The sequence below is a fragment of the Aotus nancymaae genome, unplaced genomic scaffold, assembly GCF_030222135.1.
Source record: "Aotus nancymaae isolate 86718 unplaced genomic scaffold, 86718_ANA_hifiasm-v0.15.2.pri h1tg000008l, whole genome shotgun sequence".
NCBI classification, from domain to species: Eukaryota; Metazoa; Chordata; class Mammalia; order Primates; family Aotidae; genus Aotus; species Aotus nancymaae.
The window spans coordinates 36,463,136-36,486,631 of NW_026988419.1; the positions used below are offsets into that span (position 1 = coordinate 36,463,136).

General features: G+C 38.2%; 1 protein-coding gene across 5 annotated transcripts in view; it reads left to right on the forward strand.

Moving 5' to 3' along the window:
• Positions 1–23,496, forward strand: part of ANKRD44 (ankyrin repeat domain 44) — a 348,906-nt gene that overhangs the window by 227,394 nt on the left and 98,016 nt on the right. For 3 of the 5 annotated variants that reach the window (XM_021667768.2, XM_021667771.2, XM_064373214.1), the window contains exons 10-15: positions 3,798–3,912; positions 13,905–13,987; positions 15,144–15,207; positions 17,266–17,334; positions 20,430–20,570; positions 22,185–22,265. In XM_021667768.2, the coding sequence (XP_021523443.1) occupies positions 3,798–3,912; positions 13,905–13,987; positions 15,144–15,207; positions 17,266–17,334; positions 20,430–20,570; positions 22,185–22,265 (553 nt within the window). Of the gene's footprint in view, positions 1–3,797; positions 3,913–13,904; positions 13,988–15,089; positions 15,208–17,265; positions 17,335–20,429; positions 20,571–22,184; positions 22,266–23,496 lie in introns of all 5 variants that reach the window. The other 2 variants (XM_021667764.2, XM_021667769.2) reach the window with 1 other exon arrangement.

A 23,496-nucleotide genomic window follows, 5' to 3' on the forward strand; every position in this document is an offset into this window, starting at 1 on the left:
TTCTTTTTGGCATAGTGCTTGAGTATACTGCTAACAGAATGCTAATGGGTACAGCCTTTCTCAAAAGCTTTTTGCCCATTTGTATCGGGGTCTCCATACTTTTAGCCAGTAGTCCTACTTTTAAAAATGTTGCTGGCTGGGCACAGTGGCTCACACCTGTAATCCCAGCACTTTGAGAGGCTGAGGCAGTGGATCACTTGAGGTCAGGAGTTGGAGACCAGCCTTGCCAACATGGTAGACCACGTCTGTACTAAAAATACAAAAATTAGCCAGGTGTGGTGGAAGGCCCCTGTAATCCCAGCTACTCGGAGGCTGAGGCAGGAGAATCGTTTGAACCCGGGAGGCGGAGGTTGCAGTGAGCTGAGATTGCGTCACTGCACTCCAGCCTGGACGACAAAATGAGACTTCATCTCAAAAAAAAAAAAAAAAAGTTACTAAAGGAAATCATCTGAAATGTAAAGACTATTTCTAAATATGTCCATTCCTGTGTTTTTCTTAATAGCAAAGATTTGGGTATGGCCTCAATGCCTATTAATTGAGGACTTGCTAAATAAATTCTCTAGATACTGATATTATGTAGGCATTACAATTAATGAAAAAAATTTATGACATGGAAAGGTTTGTAATGTTAACATTAAAGGAGAATGTAGGATTAAAAAACTCTTTCTACACCAGGAACTCAACCATGGGAAAATTCTACATACATATGCACACATACACACAACTGGAAGGAAATATTCCAGAATATTAGTACTAACTATCTGGGATAATCAGTGAATTTATAGATGACTTCTATTTTCTTCTTTGTATTTCTGTTTCATTTTCTATTTTACTGCATCTTCTGAATTTTCTACAATAAGAAAATACTTTCTCAATCAGAAATAAGGCATTTAAAACAAATGTATCACATCTTTCTAGATTGATCGAAGCCATTCATATATCTATATTTCTCAGTGTTTTATATTACTTATCCTGGCATATATAGATTTGTGTCTGTGGTTTAGATATCACCCCAAAAAGAAACCTCATACCCATTAGCCATCACTCCCCATTCCTCAGCCCCTGGAAACCACTAATTTAGTTTCTGCCTTTATGAATTTGTTGAGACTGTTTTCTTGAATTTTTAGTCTTTTAGGCATTCAGGGAACATTTATTTAGTCAGTCAACAAACACACCATCACCAAGATAAACTCCAAATGGATCAGTTATCCAAATCTGAAAAAGAAAACCTTTCCAGTATAGAAAACATGTTTCAATTTCTTTGTTACCAGGGTATAGGGAAAGCCTCCCTAACTACAAACTCAAACATGATAAAAGATTAATACATTACCTGCCCCCGCTCCCAATTTTTTTGATGGGAAAAAAATACCAAAAATAAAAAGCAAAACCTGTGGGAAAATATTTGTAACATGTATTGCTGATAAATGAGTAATCTCTGAAATAGAGCTTACTCATTTTAAGAGTTATTGAAAATAACTTGTTCATTTTTCTAAGTTTGTGTGGATGTCCTTAAACATATGAAAAGATGTTCAACTTTCCTCATACTAAGAGAAATGCAAATGAAAGCTGCAGAGAGATACCAGTTCTCACCCAACAGATAGCAGATATTCAAAAGCTTGACAAGGCTCTAAGGAAAAGTGCCTCCCATACAGTGCTGGTTAAAGTGCAAAATTGCACAGTGTCCACAGAGAAATCTGGCAAAATCTAACAAAACCACACACCAATTTTTTCTTTGACCTAAAAATCTCCATTCTGGGAATTTATCTTGAAGATACATATAACAAATATGAAGCAACATACGTTTGAGATTATTCACTGTAGCATTCCAGATAATAGCAAAATGTCATTTATAACCTAAATGCTTATCCATAGGGGATGAGTGTATTAAACGAGTACGTCTGTGCAATGGAAAAAAATTAAGCTGTACAAAAATGAGGAAGATCTCCAAGAAGTGATCTTTAGAAGTGAGTTCTAGGATACACTCTTAAGTAGGGGGGGAAATTTTTTTTTGCAAAGAGAAGCACAGAAGCAGAAACTAAAACTAATGAAAATGATTACTATAGGATGTGTATGAGAATGAAGAGGAAGGGATAAGAATGAATAAGGCTTTTAAAAAATATTATTTTGACTTTTGAAACATGTGTTTTACATATTATTAAAATAAAATAAAACCCAGTAAAAAAATTTTGAAAGCAAACAGAGTCGAATGAACTTATATCAATAATATAAGCATACAGTAAAGAATTAAGGTAACTGGTGAACAAAGTACTCCCTGCATATGCTAAAAATCATTGTGGGAAAGTCTATTGGGAAATCAGATATCTGCACAGTCTCAAGGTATCACCCCACAAATTATCTGTTAATTACAAAGGGGAAAAGACATTTTTGTAGTAAGTGTGCTGGCAGACACCAACTTAACCACATAATCAAGCCTTTTTTTTTTTTACTGTGTTAAAATATACATAACATAAAATTTACTGTTTTAACCATTTTTAAGTGTACAGTTAAGTGGTATCCAGTACATTCCCACTGTTGTACAATCATCACCTCCATCCGTTTTCAGAACTCTTTCTTTTCCCAAGCTGAAAATTGGTACCCATTGCAAGTAGTCAAACTTTGTATCGCCTGGGAATGGAATAGCAGTGCATGTCCTAAGAAAATGCAGTGGGAAGCACACATCTGCTCTGGGCATTATTACCAAAATGTTTAACCTGAATCTAATAATGAAGAAACCAAAGACAACAGCAGAGTGCAGAGCGTCTGACACAACTCCTGATTTGGCCTCCAATAAGATCAGTGACACAAGAAACTTAAAAAAAGAAATGGCCAGGAGGATTGTTTTGGAGTAATGGAAACTAAAGAGACATAACAACCAACTGCTATCAGAATTTTTGGTTGGATTCTGGATTAAAACAAGAAGATAACTATTATAAAGCATATTTTGGGGACAATCTGAGAAATTGGAATAGGCACTAATATTACATAAAATTATTTTATCAGTGTGAAATTTCTTGGGTACAATAATGGAATTGTGGTTATATGCAAAAATGTCTGTTCTTAGGAAAAACATTCTTAGTGGTAAATGTTATGATATCTAACTTTTTAAATGGTTCCTCAGATAAATGAATAAATAGACCCATTGTATATATACATACACACAAAAAAGGGAGAGAAAAAAAGAAATTTAGTGACATAAAAACTGGGGGAAATGAAGGCAAAATAAAACCTAATAACATATAATACTATATTATTAAAAGAAGTATAGATGATTATTATCACAGTGTTTATAAATTTAGGCATTTTCAGTTTATTGTCTATGCTTTTACTCATTTTAGTCATCACGTTTTAAGCTAGATTATCAAATTACATGAAATTATTTCCTGAACTCTCCATCCCCTTTGGTTCTTACGTTTTAGCATGAGGTTTATATATGTCTTTAATTCAGCAGGGAAAATGAAAATTGAACATTTCTTCAGAATTATACTTTATGGGATTTGAATACATTGTTCATTCAGAGCAGGTATTCAGTTGTGAGATTTTGAATCCTTAACTAAGACAATACAGAAAGATTTCTCAAAAGTATTTCTAATAGACTTCTGTCTACACAGATATATTACTACTACTACTTCAGATGGTGATTTGTCCCCTTAAAAAGCATTCTTGTATTTCAGAGCAAAGATGCACAACTGGAATAGGAAAGAAATCAACATTTGGTCAATATGAGAGATTAGCAGAGAACATAACACCTGAATCAGCCTGAATCTTTGCATTATCCTGTATTAAAATATCTCTTTCAGGAGGTGAAATTGACTGTGTGGATAAGGATGGCAACACTCCTCTCCATGTGGCTGCAAGATACGGTCATGAGCTTTTGATTAACACCTTAATAACCAGCGGAGCTGACACAGCCAAGTAGGTTACCGCAAAAATACGGTGGAATAATTGCCTCAAGTGGGAATACTGCCAAAAAGCTTCTTCTGTGCAGTAGTAGATAGTTCTCATTTATCCAGGTGAAAGTGGATCTGTACCATTACACTACATACAAATTAAATTTGAAATAAATAAAATGCCTTTTAATGGCAGAGGCCTTTTAAAAACAGAGGCAAAGAAGAACCAATTTTATTTTTTAGCTTCATCCAAATGAGGTCTATTTCAGTGGTTTTAATTAAGGAAACTTGAACTTTATTCCTAACTTTGCTTTCTAATATTCTCTGTCCTTTCCAATGCTTAATATTAAACGGGAAAAATAAAACATAACAGCCGGGCATGGTGACTCATGCCTGTAATCCCAGCACTTTGGGACGCCGAGGTGGGCAGATTAGCTGAGGTAGGGAGTTTGAGACCAGCCTGACCAACATGGAGAAACCCTGTCTCTACTAAAAAGACAAAATTAGCCAGGCGTGGTAGCACGTGCCTATAATCCCAGCTACTTGGGAGGCTGAAGCAGGAGAATCACTTGAACCCAGGAGGCAGAGGTTGCGGTGGGCAGAGGTTGCGGTGAGCTGAGATTGTGCCATTGCACTCCAGCCTAGGCAACAAGAGCGACGCTCCGTCTCAAATAAGTAAATAACATAATATAACATAGCATAACATAACATAACATAAGTAACATAACTGGGCCAATTCAGAATTTCTTCAGAGTGCTTGTTCAGCTTTAATGATATGGTTATAGAGTACAATTGAGGCAATTTGCTATGTACTGAAGGGGGGACTTGACTTCACTGTGCACTTTAATTCAATAAAAATACATAAAGCATCTATGCTGGGTGCTATGGGAGATTTCAGAGGGTGTAAGTTACGTCGTTGATATCTTTAAGGAGCTCACAATTTTGTTCGAGGCCCAAGACCCACTTAAGACAAAGAACCATGCAAGATTATATATCATAAAGTTCTAAATGAAACAGGACTTAAGTGGCACATGTTTGGTGTAGATAATCTGTGCTGCAGAATATAGACAGGGAGGAGAGAGTTCAAAAGTGGCCAGTGTTTTCTGAAAAGGCTTCAAGGAGAAGGTGAATTTTAGGTAGGCTTTAGGGGCTGAGAATTATCTGAGTGCCGCAGAGGGTGGCAGCCATCCCAAACAGGGAGGAAAGCAGGAACAAAACAGGCAGACTCCACCCCAGGGAAGAGTTCAGCTGACAGAGGAGAGAATGTGATGATGCTGTGCGTCACTCAGGAGCAGGACCCAATGATGGTTGGGAGCCCAGGCTTTGGTGGGTGCTCCCTTGACACCAATCCAAGCTGCTTCCCATATGAGCTGTGTGACTTTGGGCCCATTGCCTCATTGGAAAAATTGTAGTAATGATAGTATTTATGTGTAGGTTTATTATGAGGATTAAATGACTTAGTTACTAGTAAAGCTCTTTGATCTGGTAAGATCTGTATGAGTTCTATAAATACATCTGCTAAGGTTATTAAAAAGATAACCCATGTTAAAAGCTCTGTGAACAGTGCCTGGCATGTAGTCAGCTATGAATATATGTCAACTCTTATTTTATTATTTGATAATAGGTAGTAGAACTAAATTAAAGAGGGCCTTCAATGCCTGAATAAAGAGTTTAGCCTTGATCACAGGGACTGTGTGTAACAATAACTGAATTTTTAGAAGAAAAACCGTATGAAGGCAGTGTATCTTAGGAATTCTGTTTTATTTGTCAATTTTGTGCAACACAGTTGAAAGTCTTGCATGAGAATGAGCTAAGATTGAAATGGTCTGGGAAAGATGTAATGGGATCATGAAATCAGATTCACAGAGGGTCCGTTGTTCTGGACTTAAAGTGAGTTATGGGAAGCACTGTGGTAGATTGGTAGGCTATAATGGTTTATTGTCATCAGTTCAATATTAAGTTGAACGGAGTTCCAAACATCTCCCAGTCTAGTGGTAGAGTTAAGAACACGTACAAATGGCTGTGTATTGTGAAGCTTGTTAAGATGGATATTTGGACCAGGCTGTGGGAACAGAGTGAGAGAGACACTAATTTTCCGGGTCTCCCAGAAGAGATGATGTTGTAACAAAATAAAGGATATGTAGACGTTTGCTAGATGGACAGAATTATGGGGTAGAAAGAGAAATGCGAGCAAGGAGGGATATCCCAAGAAGAGGGAACAGTCATTATAAAGACATAAACATGTGAACATGTTAAAAGCACATTTCTAAAGCTGTGACACTGGATGTTTGGTGGGTGGAATGGAAAGAAATGAGGAGGAAAGCCTGGAAGAGCCACATCTCAAAGGACTTTGCAAGTCCTGCCAAGGAATTAGATTCCATTCTGAGTCATTCGGAAGCTGTTAAAGAATTCTAAGTGGGTGTAGAACAGGTTGTGTCTAATGATCCCATTTGTGTGTAAGAAAGATCTCTCTGATAGCAGTCCAGACATACTGGAGGCAGTCCAGGCTAGAAACACTTGGCAGCCTCTTGCAAATGTCCAGGGAAGAAAAGATGAGGTCTTGGGCTAAAGATGAGGCTGAGGGATGACAGAAGAGGGGAATGCTGACAAATAGTATTAGCAGTGGGGTATCTCTTTACAGAGGAGAAGAGAATCTGGATGTTGCAAGTTAAAATAAGCCTCTCAGTTTTGTGGGAAGAGCTCTACACTAGGATTCAAGATGCTCTTACCAGGTTCTGGAGTTCCCAGCCAGATCATGGATGCCCAAAGCTAGAGATAATAAATGCTCAGTGTTAATTCAGCAAGAGAAAAAATATTTAGGCACCAACTGACTTTACCTGTAATGTGTTAATATTTTCAGTGTTTTTTTTTTTTTTTTTTTCAGCTTTGGGTTACTTGGGGAATTTTAGCCAAATAATCATGAATTTCTGATTTTCTTCCAGACTTGAATTCATTTTAGGAATAAAAATTAGCTGGATCCAATAGTCACTAAAAATTTTCTCCTAAAAAACATTTAATTCAATATGATTAAAGTTTATTTCCTTGTAATTACTTTACTTTCAATTTATGGAAACACAGACCATGTAGCAAAAGTGCCTTAAAAATAACATTGTTGTTCAAGTATCTTTTTATTCCATTGTTTCTGCTATGTCCTAGGGACACAGATGACAGAAACATTGTCTCAACCTCAAAGAGCTATGTCTGCTTTCTTTGTCTCAATGTATCTGGGGATGTGACATGCTACCTTCAGTGACAGTGATTCCGTATGGCAGTGATTATATGTGTGTGTGTAAGTGCCTTTGTGTGTTTGTGTGTGTGGGAGAATGGAAACCACCCTAGGGCAAAATATCAAAATGAAGGGAAGAGTAATTGGAGAAGATTAAATTTGCCAAAAGCCTCTCAGAAAATCACTGTTCTCTGGATTCCTTATAGGATTATTAAAGAGGAGAAAAATAGGCCTTTCATAAATAAGTAAAAAAAAATAGCATTTATGAAAAGAACCTCTCTTCATTCATAAGCAATATAGCCAAATGTATTTGAAAGAACTCTATATGACAAGTTTTATCATTATTACTTTCTTAAGGATTTATTTGAATCTAAAATAAATGTCAGCCCTTGATTAGAGTGTTCTTTGTTATTCTTTTTGCTTCTCTGAACTTTAGGTCAGAGCAACTTCCTATGGTTTAACTCCGTGCTCATGCAACTTTATGTGGTGTCCAAGCCCTCTGGTTTATCTTCTTTCATTCTGTTAGTTTGGGGCACTTGTCTCTAGGATTTTAATTCACCTATCCCCTTACCAATTATGCTTTCTTTTTCTGCCTCAACTGCAGCAGAATTAGGGGTATTGTAGTTTATAGATAACTGGCTCTGACATTCACTCATTCATTAAATATTGGTTGAAGTCCTAAGTAGTATGTACGATGCCAGGTTCTGGGATTATAGAGGTCCCTGCCCTTGAGGAATTTATAATCTCTTGAGGGTAAGATTTAAACAAGCAATACAATCATGAATGCTAAGTGTGATGCCAGAGCAATTTCTGGGTGCCATTTGGACATGTAAAAACATATCTAAGACATGGAACCCAGTCTCGCAAGACTAGAGAAGGAAGAAGTAATGGTTAACCAAGTCTGAAGGTATGGTAGCAAGGGTCTTTTAGATCCTTAGTATGTGGTTATTTTTATTATAATGTCATGTGAATATGTATAAACATAAACTAGATAAACTCCTTAGGCTTTTGACATTAACAAATTTTAAAAATTACAAAATACATGGAAACAGAAACCAACACCATTCATGTTAACTGCACAATTTAGTAGTAGCAAACTGGGCACTGCTCTGAGGGGCTACATTTAACTTTCACTGCGACCTCATGGGGTAAATGCTATGATGATCCCCATCTTACAGGTGAAGTAATTGATGCACAGAGAGGTTCAGTTACCTGCTGAAAGTCACAGAGCCAGTAAGGGGTAGAAATGGGACTCATCTTCAGTCTATTGGATCTGGAGCCTCAGCTCCTAAGCATGTGGCTTGCTGCCTCTACATAACAAATGATGTGATAGTTGACATTTTGCCAAAGTGAAATCACCATTTGTGTAGGATTTACGGTCCTGGTGACTGAGGTTCAGGCTCTTTAGAGTTCAGTATACACTGCAAGAATGGAGGTTTTGCAGTGGCTTAAAGTGGTGGGACCGTGGACTTGTCATGCAGCACACAGCCCCTTATTCAAGCTACTGCCAAGTTTCATTTATATGGAAAGCTCAGGTACTGCATTGTCATTGACCCTCCCTAGGTTCAGCCTTATCACTTGTCCATTGAGTCCATCTTTATTCTTTTCTCACTGGCCCAACACCAGTGTGATCCTCAATACAAACATGGACACTGAAATTAGGCAGAGGTATGCAGTGATAAAGGGCCACTCTGATGAGCCAAAAAAATGCTTTTATGCCAATTGTTTTAGATTATTATCAAAAAGAAAAGACAAGTTAAAATTCTCACAACTCTTGAGATCCCAGAGACATTTCCAGAGCCTCAGAGATGCACTGATTAGTTTGAGAAATAATGAGAGAAGCAGTAGAGAAAGATAAGAGCGTTTCAGGTGGAGGGACTGGCATGTGCAAAGGCCTGGGAGCAGGACAGAGCCTGGTTCTTACCGGAATGGAAACACGTTTATTGAGATTTTAGAATATGCAGATTAGACAACAGCCAGATTGAGAAGGGGCCTCTCGAGCCACTTTAAAGTGTTTAAACTTGATTCAAAAGGAACCCCTGAAAAATCTGTTGATTGCAAATAACAAGGACCAGGTCTCATGGTTGTCACTTAAGGGTGCATACCAAATACTTGGAATTGCATAGATAAAATTCGTAAGAAATTGGTTTAGTTGGACTGATCATTTGGTAAAAACCATAAGATTATCTTATTTTAAATTTAGGAAGTGTTTTTGTCTCACCCACTCAGTGAGCAAAGCTAAACCATTCCCACTTACGCAGAAAGATAACAGAAATGTTAATTAATCATGATTCATTCATGGCTTTTAAGGAATCACACCTGATTTTAAGGAAGTACAACCTGATTACAACTTCAAAACTCATGTACTGCTGATTACCAATTGAGCTTATACAAATTTCAAGGGCAACAATCCTACTAGCACGTATGGTAAAGGATTTCCATTTGCCTGATGCTCTATTTTAGCACTACGTGAACATTATCTCAATGGGCCCTTAAATTTGTTGTGTGATAGAGTCACTGTGATTACCTTATTTTCCTGAGAGAAGCATTATGCATTTACCAAAGATGAAGTAGATAGCAAGTAGCAAAATGAGAACTCAAACCCCAAGTTTCTGACTCTGTCACCTTAATCATGTGTTCTTTACTCAAATGGCCTAAAGAGAAGGTTCTAGAAAAGACTGGATGTAGGGAGGGCAGCCACATCTCCCTGATGCCATGGAGAAAGCTTCAAACACCCCAAATTCTAATCGTGTGAAGGCTCTTTCTTCACCTCTAATAGCTCTCTGCAAGACAGGCCTGCAGACCTCATTTATTCTGAAATAACTGGGTAGGAGATGCCAACTAACAGCTAAATTAGAACTAGCTAATATAAATGTGTTCCATTAATTTAATGACTGGTCAAATAAATGTGGCAATTTAACTGGAATTGGTCTCCTCTTTCCTGTAACTTACGCATTGTTAACTTTAGTGTGATTTGGCACCTACCTTCTCGATCTTCCTTGGCGTACACCTGATGAAGTAAGAGTGATGCTTCTTAATTGGCTGAGATAGCCAAATCCTAATTTTCCTGTGAAAGGTTTTATAATCCTTCCTTTATGATCAGTTTTATTTTATAACAATAAAGTAGTAATTTTATTTTGAAATACATAAATCGTTTCTGAAGTGATCCAGGGACACTGAATTCTACTTTTCTTTCCAATGTTGACTTGAAACAGTTTTACTACTTGAACCATAATTTCATATGAAAGTGCAAATGCCATAGCATTTGAGTCTGTACTAATCTGTTTTCAAATCCTACACCGAGGTAGTAACTTTTTATTCACTGTGGAATAAAAAATATATAAAACAGAATTTTTACTATACCTTTTAAATTAGAGTAGCTCTATCTCTCCCATCTTCTCAGGTTTGTAAGGAGGAGTGAAAAAAAAATCAGCAAATCTAGAGTGTGATGAATTATCTAAAGACAGGGGTTTTAAGTGCCAAGATTGATTGGAAAAAATGGTAATGAGGTTTATGGAATATATCATATTGTTGCTGTTATACTATCACTTATAGTTTTGTTTTCCCATTTGGCTTCTTATAGAGTTTGATGCTATTTCCTCTAATTCATTTGCTTATATTGTTTTATGTAAAAATATATATGGAACTTTTTAAACTATATTGTATATGTATTATGTGTATATATATTTTTATTTATGGGTGTATATGAACATATTTTTTTTTTGTGTGTGTGTGTGTGTGTATGTATGTATGTGTGTATTTAAAGAATGAAGAAGGCTCAAAAAAATCTTGAGAAATCCAGTTTTTGATTCTAGGCACATTCTTTCAGGAATGAAAATATTCTATCCATTTTCCTCTTCTAAATGTCCAGATATATTTAATCACAGATTTTTGCCTTAAATTCCCAAAACAAATAAAATGATTAGATAAAATCGCATTAGCTTTAAGTTCCATTTAATAAGTAGGTTTTAAAACATGTTGTGCACTTAAAAAAAAAAAAAAAGAATGCTTCTCTTGAATCAAGAGGGAACAATATAAATAATAGTGTAAGTAGAACAGTTTGTCTCCCGTCCCCCAACTCCCTCTCCCCTTTCACAAGCATCAAGGTCATTACTGATGCAATTGCATTTCAGAATTTTTTTTGGTAAATGATGAGAGAGGCAATTACAAGCAGTTCTTCTCCACATGACGCTGCCTGGAAGACAAGCAAATTGCATCACTTGATGGATGCCAGCTATTACACACACTGGGCTGGAATCTCCATATAGGGAAAGGAAAACAAACAGAGGGAAGACTGAACAAAACCATCAGTACATAGGAAGAAGCTATTATGGAAAAAGAAAACAGTGGTTAATTGCTGACAGAATTGAATATTGCAAAACACTGAGTACCATGAAATGTCTGTGAATGTGTATGTCCTTTCATGCAGTCACAAAGATACACCCTCATAATAACTTTTGAGATGGTAAATAAAATATATGTACCCAAAGCTTGGCAAATTCAAATAATATGTGTTTCTTTATGAAGCATGGAGTCTGAAAACGGGCCACTTTGTGCCAGAGAGGAGACTTAGGTAATTAATGCTGCAGGGTGTAAACAGCCATAGTCCCATACTTGCTTGTATTATGCAGAAGATTTAAACAATCTGAAATGTATTATTTGATTAAAATGAGATGTTATGAGGAATGGTCACTAACATTGTAAATGCTTGTAAGTAACAGGAATCACCTGGTGATGCTGCTTGGTATGAACTACAATTCAGCACGTGGCTTTGGGTCCTTGTTGAAAAAGATGTAGTAGGGAAGAGGAGGAGGATTTAATCCTGAAGGCAAAAAGTGCTGCCATCAGAAGGCTGTCTGTCCCTTAAGGGGTCATCCAGGGGACTGTGTTGTGGTGGGGGTTGATCTATAAAGTCCATTTCTAGATTCTCTCTTTAATGCTACTAAGTTTATGAAATATATGCAAAGTAATGTTTATTACTCCCAACTGTTTTTTTTTTGTGACTGGTATTGTGATGTGGGTTGGAAGATGAAGTTTGATCAGCAAAAGACAAACATTAGTTTTTATTCTCATCCAAAACTTTATTTTCAACAATATAGCCATTATTAACTCCTAGGAAAGTGCTTGGGACATAATACAACAATAATAGTTGTTTATCAAATCAAGAAATAAAACAAGGGCTGAGCATGGTAGCTCATGCTTGTAACCATAGCACTTTGGGAGGCCAAGGTAGGTGAATTGCTGGAGCCCAGGAGTTTGAGACCAGCCTGGACAACATAGCAAAACCCTGTCTCTACAAAATACACCAAAAAATTAGCTGGGTGTAGTGATGTGCAACTGTGGTGTTCCCAGCTACTCAGGAGGCGGAAGTGGGAGGATCACCTGAGTCCAGGGAGGTCAAAGCTGCAGTGAGTTGTGATCACACTTCTTTCCCTGACCCCTTTGTGGGACTCGCAACAAGGGTACCTTGTTTACTCAGCCTGCCATTCTCATCTGCTCACAGGAAGGAGCACGCGAGCTAATGAGTATGGGAACTGGAGTGAATGAGTGCTGGAATCAGCTGACTGCTTTGGCAATGGCAGGAGTAAACTCTGTGCAGGCCCAGCAGTGGCATCCAGGTGGGGGTGCCTGCAACTCCCAAAGCCCCTCGAGGGCATGTTACAGTGCTCTTTTAGCTCTGCTGTCCACTATTGGCTTAAGTGTTAACAGGTCAGTGGGCCCTTTGCCTTTTTGCATGAGGCAGCGGCCCTCCACCAGCGAGGGCAAACGGCCAGAGTGACAACCTTTTGTATCTGCACCGGTGGCTCCCGAGCTCTTGTTTGGTGTCCAGAAAAAATGAGGTCTCATGAACAAATTGAAGGATGGTAAATGCAGGGGATTTTATTGCTGATGAAAGTGACTCTCAGTGGGAAGGGGAGCTGAAAAGGGGACAGGATGGGTACAGAATCTTCCCCTGAAGTCCAGCTGTCTCTGGTCAGATTCTCCTCCAAAGTTGTGCCATCAAGCTGTCTCTCTGAAGTCAAGCCACTTCTCTCTGATGTTCAGCCGTAGTCCTGTCTACTGGCTGAGTCTGGGGTTTTTATAGGCACAGGATTGGGTGGGGCAGGGCCCATGGGTAGTTTAGGAAAAGGCAACATTTGAGTGAGAAAACAGGGATAGAAGTTCTCACTTTCGGTTGCAGTTTCAGGCTTTTCAGCTTGAGAGTGGGTTTTTATTGGGGACCTGCCCTTTTCTGCCTAGAATTTCTCTGCCCCCTGCCTCTATCACTGTATCAGCACCACTGCACTCCAGCTTGGGTGACAGGGTGAGACTCTGTCTCAAAAAAAAAAAGTACAAAGAAAAAGAAAAGAAAACAGGTTGCCTTTCAAAATTGAGAGTTTGTCTTGCTCAGTATTGTTATCTCCAGCCCTTAGCATAGTCTGTGATACTTAGAAACTGTTGAATAGATGAATGAGGGAATGAGACATACAATCACCAAGCTGAAAGAAAATGAGAGGGAAATTAATTTTAAATTTAAAGAGTCATGGTTTATGTGAAACAGATTTTCTTAAAATATACATTCCTATGGTAATGGACTTTTAATTCTGGTTCTGATTCAGGCATTTATTATTTTAAAGCGGAAATTGATTGCATAATTATTTATTGAATGGAAGAATTACCAAATTATTTTAGCCAAGACTCCCTACACAAAGCATTGTTAATTTTCATCAGAGAATCTAGAAAGGTAATTGTTCTTCTGCATGTATCTTGAGATCTGTTGCCGTGAGATGCTCTGTTTTCTTACTCCTCAGGTGTGGAATCCATAGCATGTTCCCTTTACATTTAGCTGCCCTAAATGCTCACTCTGACTGCTGCAGAAAGTTGTTATCATCGGGTAAGTAAATCTGTTAGCAGAGATGAGGCTTAATGTGTCCTGTACATGAGTCAATGAATGGCTTCAAGTGTGTGGTCAGAGTGAGTGGCTGCCTGTGCTTCCTGTCATTACCTGACTTGGCAGGATGAGTTGTGTTCCTTAGCTAACTGCATGTGACAGCTCACAGCAATTCTTGGTGTTAAAGCTGTTTGAATGTCACTATTCCTGTCCCAGAATGAGAGTCTTGTCTGTTTTTCAAGTTAAAGCTTGGGCGTTCCAAGGTGAAAAGAGGCAGAGATGGCCAGAGGTTATAGAAAGGTTACATCACAGAAGAAGGAAAAGTCTTTGAGACTTAAAATGATGACTTAGCATTTAATATTTTTCAACAAAAGAAAAAAAGCCAAATACCCTACATCTGGTGGTAGAAAATGTCATGTTACTCCCACTCCCTGGGCATTGAAAAATCACTATGGCTGATTTCTTCCAACTAGGTTTAATTTCTATTTTTTAAATATGAGACTCTTTGGAGCCAAGAGATTGTTTCTGGTTTGGAGCTTTGCTAGTCTTTCTTATCACCACCTCTGCCGACTGTCATATATTAAGAAATTCCTGGGCTTTCAAAAGTGGTAGAGGTCTGCAAGGCAAAGATTGTTTATGAATTAATTCAGCAGATATCCCAGAGGCATTTTTTTTCCCTTTAAGTACTTTACCTATGACTGATTCCGCTTTCACTGCTGTTGCATGTTTAAAAAATTATCCTTGCATGCAAGCATGTTTCTCAACTCTTAAACCAATACATAAGAAAATATCTATTCCAGCATGCTAAGATTATTCCTTTGCCTCTATGTTTTGTCTGTGAGTTCTATCTGCCTGTCTATTGCCCTACTTATCTCAAATTGGTTTCATAAATTTCTATCCTGGGATTAAAAAATGGGGCTGTGGTTCACCCAGGGCTGAATGTGAAAATAAATCCTTGACTTCACGGTTCTTCTATAAAATTGCCAAGCTTGAGCAGTTACCATTTGTTTCCATGACAACCTCTTTCTGACTACAATTGCTTGCATTCTGGTTTTTCTACTAACTGATTTTTCTGTCTCTGCAATGTTTCTTGTGGTTTAACTAGGACAAAAGTATAGCATAGTATCCTTGTTTAGTAATGAGCACGTGCTGTCTGCAGGCTTTGAAATAGACACCCCAGATAAATTTGGAAGAACGTGCCTTCATGCTGCTGCTGCAGGAGGGTGAGTAGTTAGCAATTCTAGTTATTTTATGACTTAATTACTAATTCATCTTTATTGACCTAAGCTGTCTTGAATCAAAGGCAATTTCCTTAGTAAAATAAGAAAGAATCATTTCTACCAGTTATCAAATATCACTGTTGTATTTCCTTATTACTTGCATTTTGTTTCACCAAAGAAAAATTATTAGCCCATCTGAAATAGCAGATAGTTTTTCTTTTGCTTTCTTCTTTCTCTTTTCTTTTTTTAAATTATAGTTTTCAGGCTATAGAATACATATCTGTTACCCCATACACCAAAAGAAAATAATTTGAAATTTGTTCCTAGGTTTTTCCTCTTTTGTTGCTGGTATGTGGGTGATGATCAAGAGAATCAAAGATTGAATTAATTTATGTTCGTTTATAGACATTTTTGTCCTTGTTTCAAATCTGATTTTTAGTCTTTTAGGGATTAAATGTGAACATAGGTCAAGAAAACACAAAAGACAGGCAAGCAGTGATTTAACCCTTACCTTTTTTTAAGGTTGTAAGGAGAATTTTTTCATCAGCTACTTTCTTTTCACATACCAGTGGTATGTGAAAGATTGAAGCTCTGATTACTATATTATTAATCTATGTGACCGCATATTGACCAAACATGGCATCTCTTGGATGACGTTGTTTGGGGAAGGTGTTGGTTCTTAATCAATTTCCTGGTCCTTAAGGAACAGCAATGCTTCTCCATTTGTCATTTGTATATTACCAAAGGCACTACCTATTTATCAGAGGTGGATAAATGGTGACACTTTAGGGCTCCTTATTTACATGAGTTCCTTCTGAATTCTTATTGCTAGATTTGTATTCATAATTATATATATATATATAAGGGCTTTTATATATATAATTATATATATATATAATTTTATATATAAAATTATATATATATATATAATTTTAAAGCCCCCTTACCCCCACCTGAGCTCCCAAATTGTATGAGCTTTATGAGCTGCACAAGTTGGATTCATCAGGATAAACCAAAGGCAGGTTTAACCACTGCCTTTGATTCTTTGGCATCATTCAGTAAGATCAGCTGAATGCTACACCATTCAGCTGGCATGCTACATCAACACATACTTATCTTAAAAAGTTCTTATATGTTATGATGGAAACAGCTAGTTCTCTGAGAAGGTGGCTATAAAGGGTGGATTTGGGGTGAAGAGAGCCCTGCTCAGGTTTATCATTGAGATCATTTGTCATAGTTATAGTAATAATTCTAGGCCACTTCTATCATCCCAAGACAATAATGGATAATTGTCTCTTTTTTATGCCCCTATCTAAAAAATATCAGACCTGTACAGAAAGTGGCAACACACAATTCCAGATTCATGTCTGAAATTCCTATTAGAATTGCTATTTAGCTACATGCCCTTTAATAGGAAAAATCACTTCACTGGGTCCTTTTCTCTCTATTAAATATGATTTATTGCTTCTGTGAATGATAAAGAAGCTATGGAAGATCACTGTGCACCATGACATCATTTTCAGTCTTGGTTCTGCACATTTATTTGCCTAAATTACAAAGACAGGGAAATGCAGTTGCTTTATTTTCCATTAAGGAGAGTCTCGGTTGAAAGTGGTTATCATGGTGAATTCATTCTGCTGTGATAGCAGGTAACGCCCATCCGCTCTGACTCATTGTTTAAAGGGACATGAAATTATTATAGGTTTAAGTGGTTGTTTCATAAACTCTTGATGGTTTTGAAAAAGAATTTCAGGATAAACGATGAAACCATCAATGGAGGGTTTAATAATGTAATAATCATTAAATTTCTTAGTCATGGAATTGAAAATCTTCCACCAAGTTCTTTAATCTGTTGATTTATTAGCTTTGAAAAAGGAATCATAGAAACTTTAGATCCTTACAATGTGTCATTACTCTAATATGTTCAGGTTTTTATTAGCGGAATTTAGACTGGAAGCTATCTTTTCATCTGGTCCTGCACTCTGCAGAAAATGGCTCTTGCTGAAGATAGGCCAGTAATTGATCTCTTCCGTCTTAATGATGTTTTCCCTGTCTTTCTAGTAATGTGGAATGTATAAAACTCTTGCAGAGCAGTGGAGCAGATTTCCATAAAAAGGACAAGTGTGGGAGGTATGTAATCAGAGTTCTGCTTCAAATGCCTAAATAAAAGGAACTGGGAGTGGTCTATCTAGTAATCAAGTTACGTTGAAATGGTAAACTGGGAAGTTAGGTGGGGGGATTACGTCCTTCCCGGAAGGAAGTCTCTTCTCATGGAGATTGCCCGCAAAGCAAATAAGCCACAAAGAAAACATCTCTACTCACAGCTCCTGTTTAGAATTGACAATTGTCTTTTTTTCAGTCAAAAGACAAAACAAAATTCCTGCATGGATATAGTTTAGAAAATTCTGTCTCTAGCAAGGTAGAACACATAAGTCCTAGTCATAAGATCTAGAGCATTTTATTATATGTATTGAACATTTCATCTTGGGATGAATTTTCAGACATGTTTAAAACATTAAGTCACACATTTAAAACATTAAGCACACACAGCACCAATGGGTCATAAAACTCTTCTTACCTTAATGGTCCTTTATGTAAGTAAATAATGCCATGATGCCAACTGGCTTGTGGATATATATTTGTTCATGAATATATATAATTTTCCCCCATTGCGCCTCTTTACCTTTCCTCTCTACATGTACCCTCCTTCTTTGAGGTTGCCACAAAGTTCTTCTCTTACCAACCTGTCTAAGGCAGCTCCTACCCACCCTTTTAGATTCATGTCAGTGACACCTCCTTGTACTCTGATGGGCATGCCCCTCGTCTCTGCTCCCCAGCATCCTAAACCTCCATGACTGCGGAGTACCTCACACTGTTCTTGTGGACTCTGACTCCTTGTCTCTCTCCTTGTTACGGGAAAGGGATCCCCACCTAGACCCCAAGAGAGGGTTCTTGGATCTTGTACAAGAAAGAATTCAGAGTGAGTCCATAGTGAAAGCAAGTTTATTAAGAAAATAAAGAAATAAAAGAATCGCTACTCCATAGACAGAGCAACCCCAGGGCTACTGGTGGCCCATTTTTATAGTTGTTTCTTGATTATATGCTAAACAAGGGGAGGATTACTCATGCCTCCCCTATTTAGAACATGTAAGGTAACTTCCTGATGTTGCCATGGTGCTGGTGGGAGTGTAGCAGCGAGGATAACCAGAGGTCACTTCTGTGCCATTTTGGTTTTGGTGGGGTTTGACTGGCTTCTTTACTGCAAACTGTTTCATCAGCAAGGTCTTTATAACCTGTATCTTGTGCCGACCGCCTGTCTTATCTTGTGACTTAGAATGCCTAACCATCTGGGAATACAGCCCGGTAGGTCTTAGCCTCATTTTACCTAGCCCTTGTTCAATATGGAGTTGCTCTGGTTCTTACACCTCTCACATCCGCACCTGACTGTGAACCTCCTCAGGACAAGAACTGACTATCATTTTCTCTTTATCTTTGGGCCCTGTCATGAGGTTCTTACCTAGTAATTTTCAGTCTAATTAAAACATATACAATCCAATATGTAAAATATTTAAAATTTTCTTTTTTGAACTAAAGAGGAGAAAAATCAACTAGTGAGAGAGCCAATAAATTATCTATAAAATATGAAATAGTTATTCTTGAAAACTGATCATTTGTTTATTCTTCTTTGACTATTGGCTAGTCATATCAGAAAAACTTAAATAATTGAGAGCTAAAAATAAGTAATGTACAGCAAATTACTTAATATTTCTGTAGTTTTGCCCTTTGCACGGTCCTTGTGTTTTCTGATACTAACTTTATGAGATATGTGGGAATGCTGTTATCCCTTTTAATAGATGAGAAAGCTGAACCCAAAGAAACTAAATCATTTATACATGTACACAGAATTTTACACCCAGAAGGACCTTAGAAGCTTTACCTTTGGACCCTGTCTTGAGGTTGTTACTTGATAATTTTCAGTCTAGTTAAAACATATGCAATTCAATAGGTAAAATATTTAAACATTTCTTTTTTTGAGCTAACAAGAAGAAAAATCAACTAGTGAGAGAGAAACTAAATGATTTATACATATACATATACACATAATTTAGACCTAGAAGGACACAGCAGCTCAAAAGTTCTTATTGAAATAAGGGTGAAAACGTTCAGACCCAGAGAGGGGATGTGATTTGGGCCAGCTTGCACATCTCTTCACACCAGAGCCCAGGGCTTCTCATTCTGATTTGGATTCTGCATTGTTCTTCTCATTAACCAACATCCCTATCCTCTAGGAGCTTACAGTTCAGTGGGGAAGATGAGACAATACACCAGTGCTAAAATCAAGGCAATATGTGATGAGAACTCAAGAGAGACCCAGAGAGTAGCTAAGCCATCTCAGACAAAAGAAAGAGAACTAGCTCCTGGGACAAGAAGGATGAGTGGGGTTTTAATGAGCGGAAGTGATTCATGAATCGGTACTCCCAGGGGTAAACCAGCCTGGACAAAGGCTGGGGGAAGTATGGACATAATCCAGAAAGCCTCAAATCATCCAGTTTGATTATCCTAATGGGTACATCTATGGGAGAGAGATACCCTATCAAAGGAGATTGGGACCAGTTTTGGAAAGTCTTCAATTCTAGGCTGAGGAATCAAGTCTTTGGTTAGTAGAGAGAACCAAAGGTTTTAGAACATGATTGTTATACATGGGTATTGCATCTTAAAAAATTCTTCATTCAGACTAACTAGAAATTATGGACACTTGATTAGAGCTAAGGAAGTCAATTGGATGGGCTTACAATGGTCCAGAAAAGCAATAATGTAGACCTGAACTAGGATAGGCTCTAGGAAGGAGAAAGAACAGATCCATGATAGATGGCCTGTGTGACACCACTGTCTTTGTAGCCTCACTTCCAGTTTATACAGGTTAAGCACCCTTCGTCTGAAAATCCAAACTCTGAAATGCTGCACGATCTGAAACATTTGGGGCACAGCCATGTAATGTTCAACGGACATGCTCATTGGAACATTTTGAATTTTGGATTTTTGAATAAAAGATGCTCAACCATCTAAAACACTTTTAGTTCCAAGCATTTCAGATAAGGGATACCTAACCTGTATAGTTGAAAGAAGCTTTCCACACCCCTAGGAATACTGCTGCCAGTGCTAGTGCCAACAACGAGCCTGTTTTCCAGACTGAATGAAGTAATAAATTGCTGTTTGTTTTTCAGGACCCCTTTGCACTATGCAGCTGCAAATTGTCATTTCCACTGTATTGAGACATTAGTGACCACAGGGGCCAACGTTAATGAAACAGATGACTGGGGACGCACAGCTTTGCATTATGCTGCCGCATCAGACATGGATAGAAAGTAAAAACAGCCTTGCTCATGCTTCCTCTGGGAACAGGGTTGGGGAGTGATGGGGAAGGACTGCTAACTTTTCCTCATACCGCCTTATGGAAAAAGAGTTAGACTAACCCAAAAGAGTTAGATTTGCTTCATTTCAAACCTGGGCTTTCCTGTTCTGGTGACTTTATGTTTGATTATTACATGTCACTGCTCAATTACTTTTCTGTTCTTTAGGCTGAATGCCAAGTGGAGCTGTCAAGCTCAGGTTTACAGTTCATTCAAAATCTGTTGTAATTTATTTTGACATATACCATAGTTTTCATCATCACCACTTAAATGCTTCATTTGCTAATATATATGTCATATGTCAAAAACATCCACCCATGCAGAATCCCAGCAGTCTTTAAGTATAGCTTCAGTACATGCAAACTAGGTACCATTGCTCCAAACCTGGGCATGAATGCTCTTTCAGGAACTAGAGGAGAGGAATTTGGTTGCTCAGGACATGTTTGGATTCTAGAGGGGTAGGAATGGAAAACAGAAATAAGCAAACCAGTTCAAGGAGAAAAGGTGGGGGAGATGCCCACAGTTGATGAAACTGTTCTTAGAAGCTTCAGGCAGGGCCTCCTTCATAAGAATACTTTTTGGTGACCCTGTTTGAAGAGCTATTGAATTATTTGCTGTCTTGTGCTGTGGAATTGATTCTGGGTCAGTGCTAACTGCTTCTCCTGTAGAGCAATGGCTTTTAGATGGTGACCCAGTGAGAAATAATATCTTACAATCATGACCCCATATGCACATTCACATATATATAGTTTATATACTATGTAAAATGGAAATAAAATTTTCATAAAATCATATTTACTTTTACCATGTGTGATGCATTCTGGCATTTTCTCTATTTCATTAGAGAAAAAAATCTTGCTGACTACAACCCACTAAATCGATTTCACAATGGCTTTCAAAATGGGTTATGGTCCATAGTTTGAAAAATACTGCTTGTTTCCTCTTCATAGTTATATAATAAATAGAAATAATAATGTCAGATGTAGTATTCTGATCCCTTGTGCTTGCAGGTTATTAACAGACATTGCTTAACAAACATTTATTGAGCATCTACTATGTGCCAAGCTCCAGGCAATTCACTTGGAATAGACTGCGGGTGGTGGAAAGGGTAGGGAAACAATATACTTCATCTGTTAAGAGCCAGAAAAGGAATTCTGGATGATGAAGAATTGTTCTGTCAGATGAAGGGTGAATATGACCCCATTTCTGGACAAATGAGATGCTGAGCTGGCAGTGGGGAATGTAGTAGGAGTCAGAGAAGTTTCAGCTAAGTCACTTCTTTACTTGGGAAGTTTAGGATGTTTATAGAAGGGTGGGCAACTTGATTGTTACCTTAATTGCTGATACTTAAGTGGAAGTTTTAAGAAATCTTATTCTCAGTTGGATCCTTGGGAGAGAATAGATTTACTGGATGGCTTTGGAGAGAACCATATATACCTTCAGTGAAAATCAGTGGTTTTGGGTTGGGGTAAAAATCATTGAGATATAAATTGCACCAGAACCATTAACAGCTTTGCCATTTAAAAAAAATTAATTGCAACTTTTTTTTCTATCCTTTATTCTGAGAAGTAAGACTATCTTAGGAAATGCCCATGAAAATTCGGAAGAACTTGAAAGAGCCAGGGAGCTGAAGGAGAAGGAAGCCACACTGTAAGTTTCTTCTCAGTTTAAGAACAAGGTGCCATTTCTGATGCTTCATCTGCTTCTCTGAGTTGCCACGTTGCCTGCCTTACTATTTTGGGGTTTCACTTGGGATCTTGAGGAAGTGATATGGGTTTGCCTTTAATGGAGAAGAAACTACTCTTAATACAGCCTTCAATTCTGCTATTTTGACACAGAGAACTTTCTAAAATTGTAAGGTTTGCTTCAACCACCACTGTGACTGGTCAGCAGTTTTTAGGACCTGGTGTCCTAAATATCATTTCTGACTGTGATGCATCACGTACCAAGGAAGACAAATGAAGCCTCCTCTTGGAGCCTTAGGTTCTGCTTTTATGACCTGGTGACATTTATTTAGCAGATTCTGTTTTAAAAGGTCTTAATACTTTGGTGTGAAATAACTACTTGTGCTTTCCCCTCACCCCCAGCCCCCACACACATCAATTTAGGAAGAGCCTCCTGCTCCTGCACACGGCCGCTCCTGGGGCCCCTCATCCCACCTGCTTCTCCCTGGCTTCTGACAGAGACATAGCTCATTGCTGTGGCAGGGGTGGGAGTGCCTGCCATCACTCAGGGCTGTAGATGCATGGGAGACTCTGTGGCTTTGTCCTCTGTGAGTCCTTTCTGCACCACAGGTCACAGTGAGAAACTAACAGTGCTTAGTGCAATGCCTAGCACATAGTCAGTGTTCAAGAACTGTTGAGCAAATGAACAAACAATGAACTGGTGCCCACACCTTGTGCCTCACCCCTGTGGAACCCAGTGGATATGGTGCTCTATGAGTCCGCAGGCACATCGTGGTTAACTAATTCATTCCTCGATTGTCAGAGGAGCCAGTTTCTCTGGGGCCTGAATGCCTGTGTCTACTCCAGGGTCTTCCCACCCTAAACCAGGCTACTCCCATGCCCAGACTGTTGTAGAAAGGTATAGTTAGAGAGTGTGGCTCCAATGCAGGTTGTGGGACCTAACTTCGATGGTAATTGGGAAGGGGACAGGAAATGCAGCAGTGAATAAAGTAGAATGACCGAAGTTTTGCTTTAATATCCCCAAATTTAAAATAACAGTATTAAAAGACTAGCATTTTAAGCCAGCACAGCAAATGCTCCCTTCTCCAGTGAACTGCAAGCTTGCCCTGAGCCAGACAAGCTGATGGAGAGGGAGGGGACAAGAAAGGTAGGACAACGAGGGGGAAGCAGCTGCCTGAGAGCTCTTCTACGCAAAG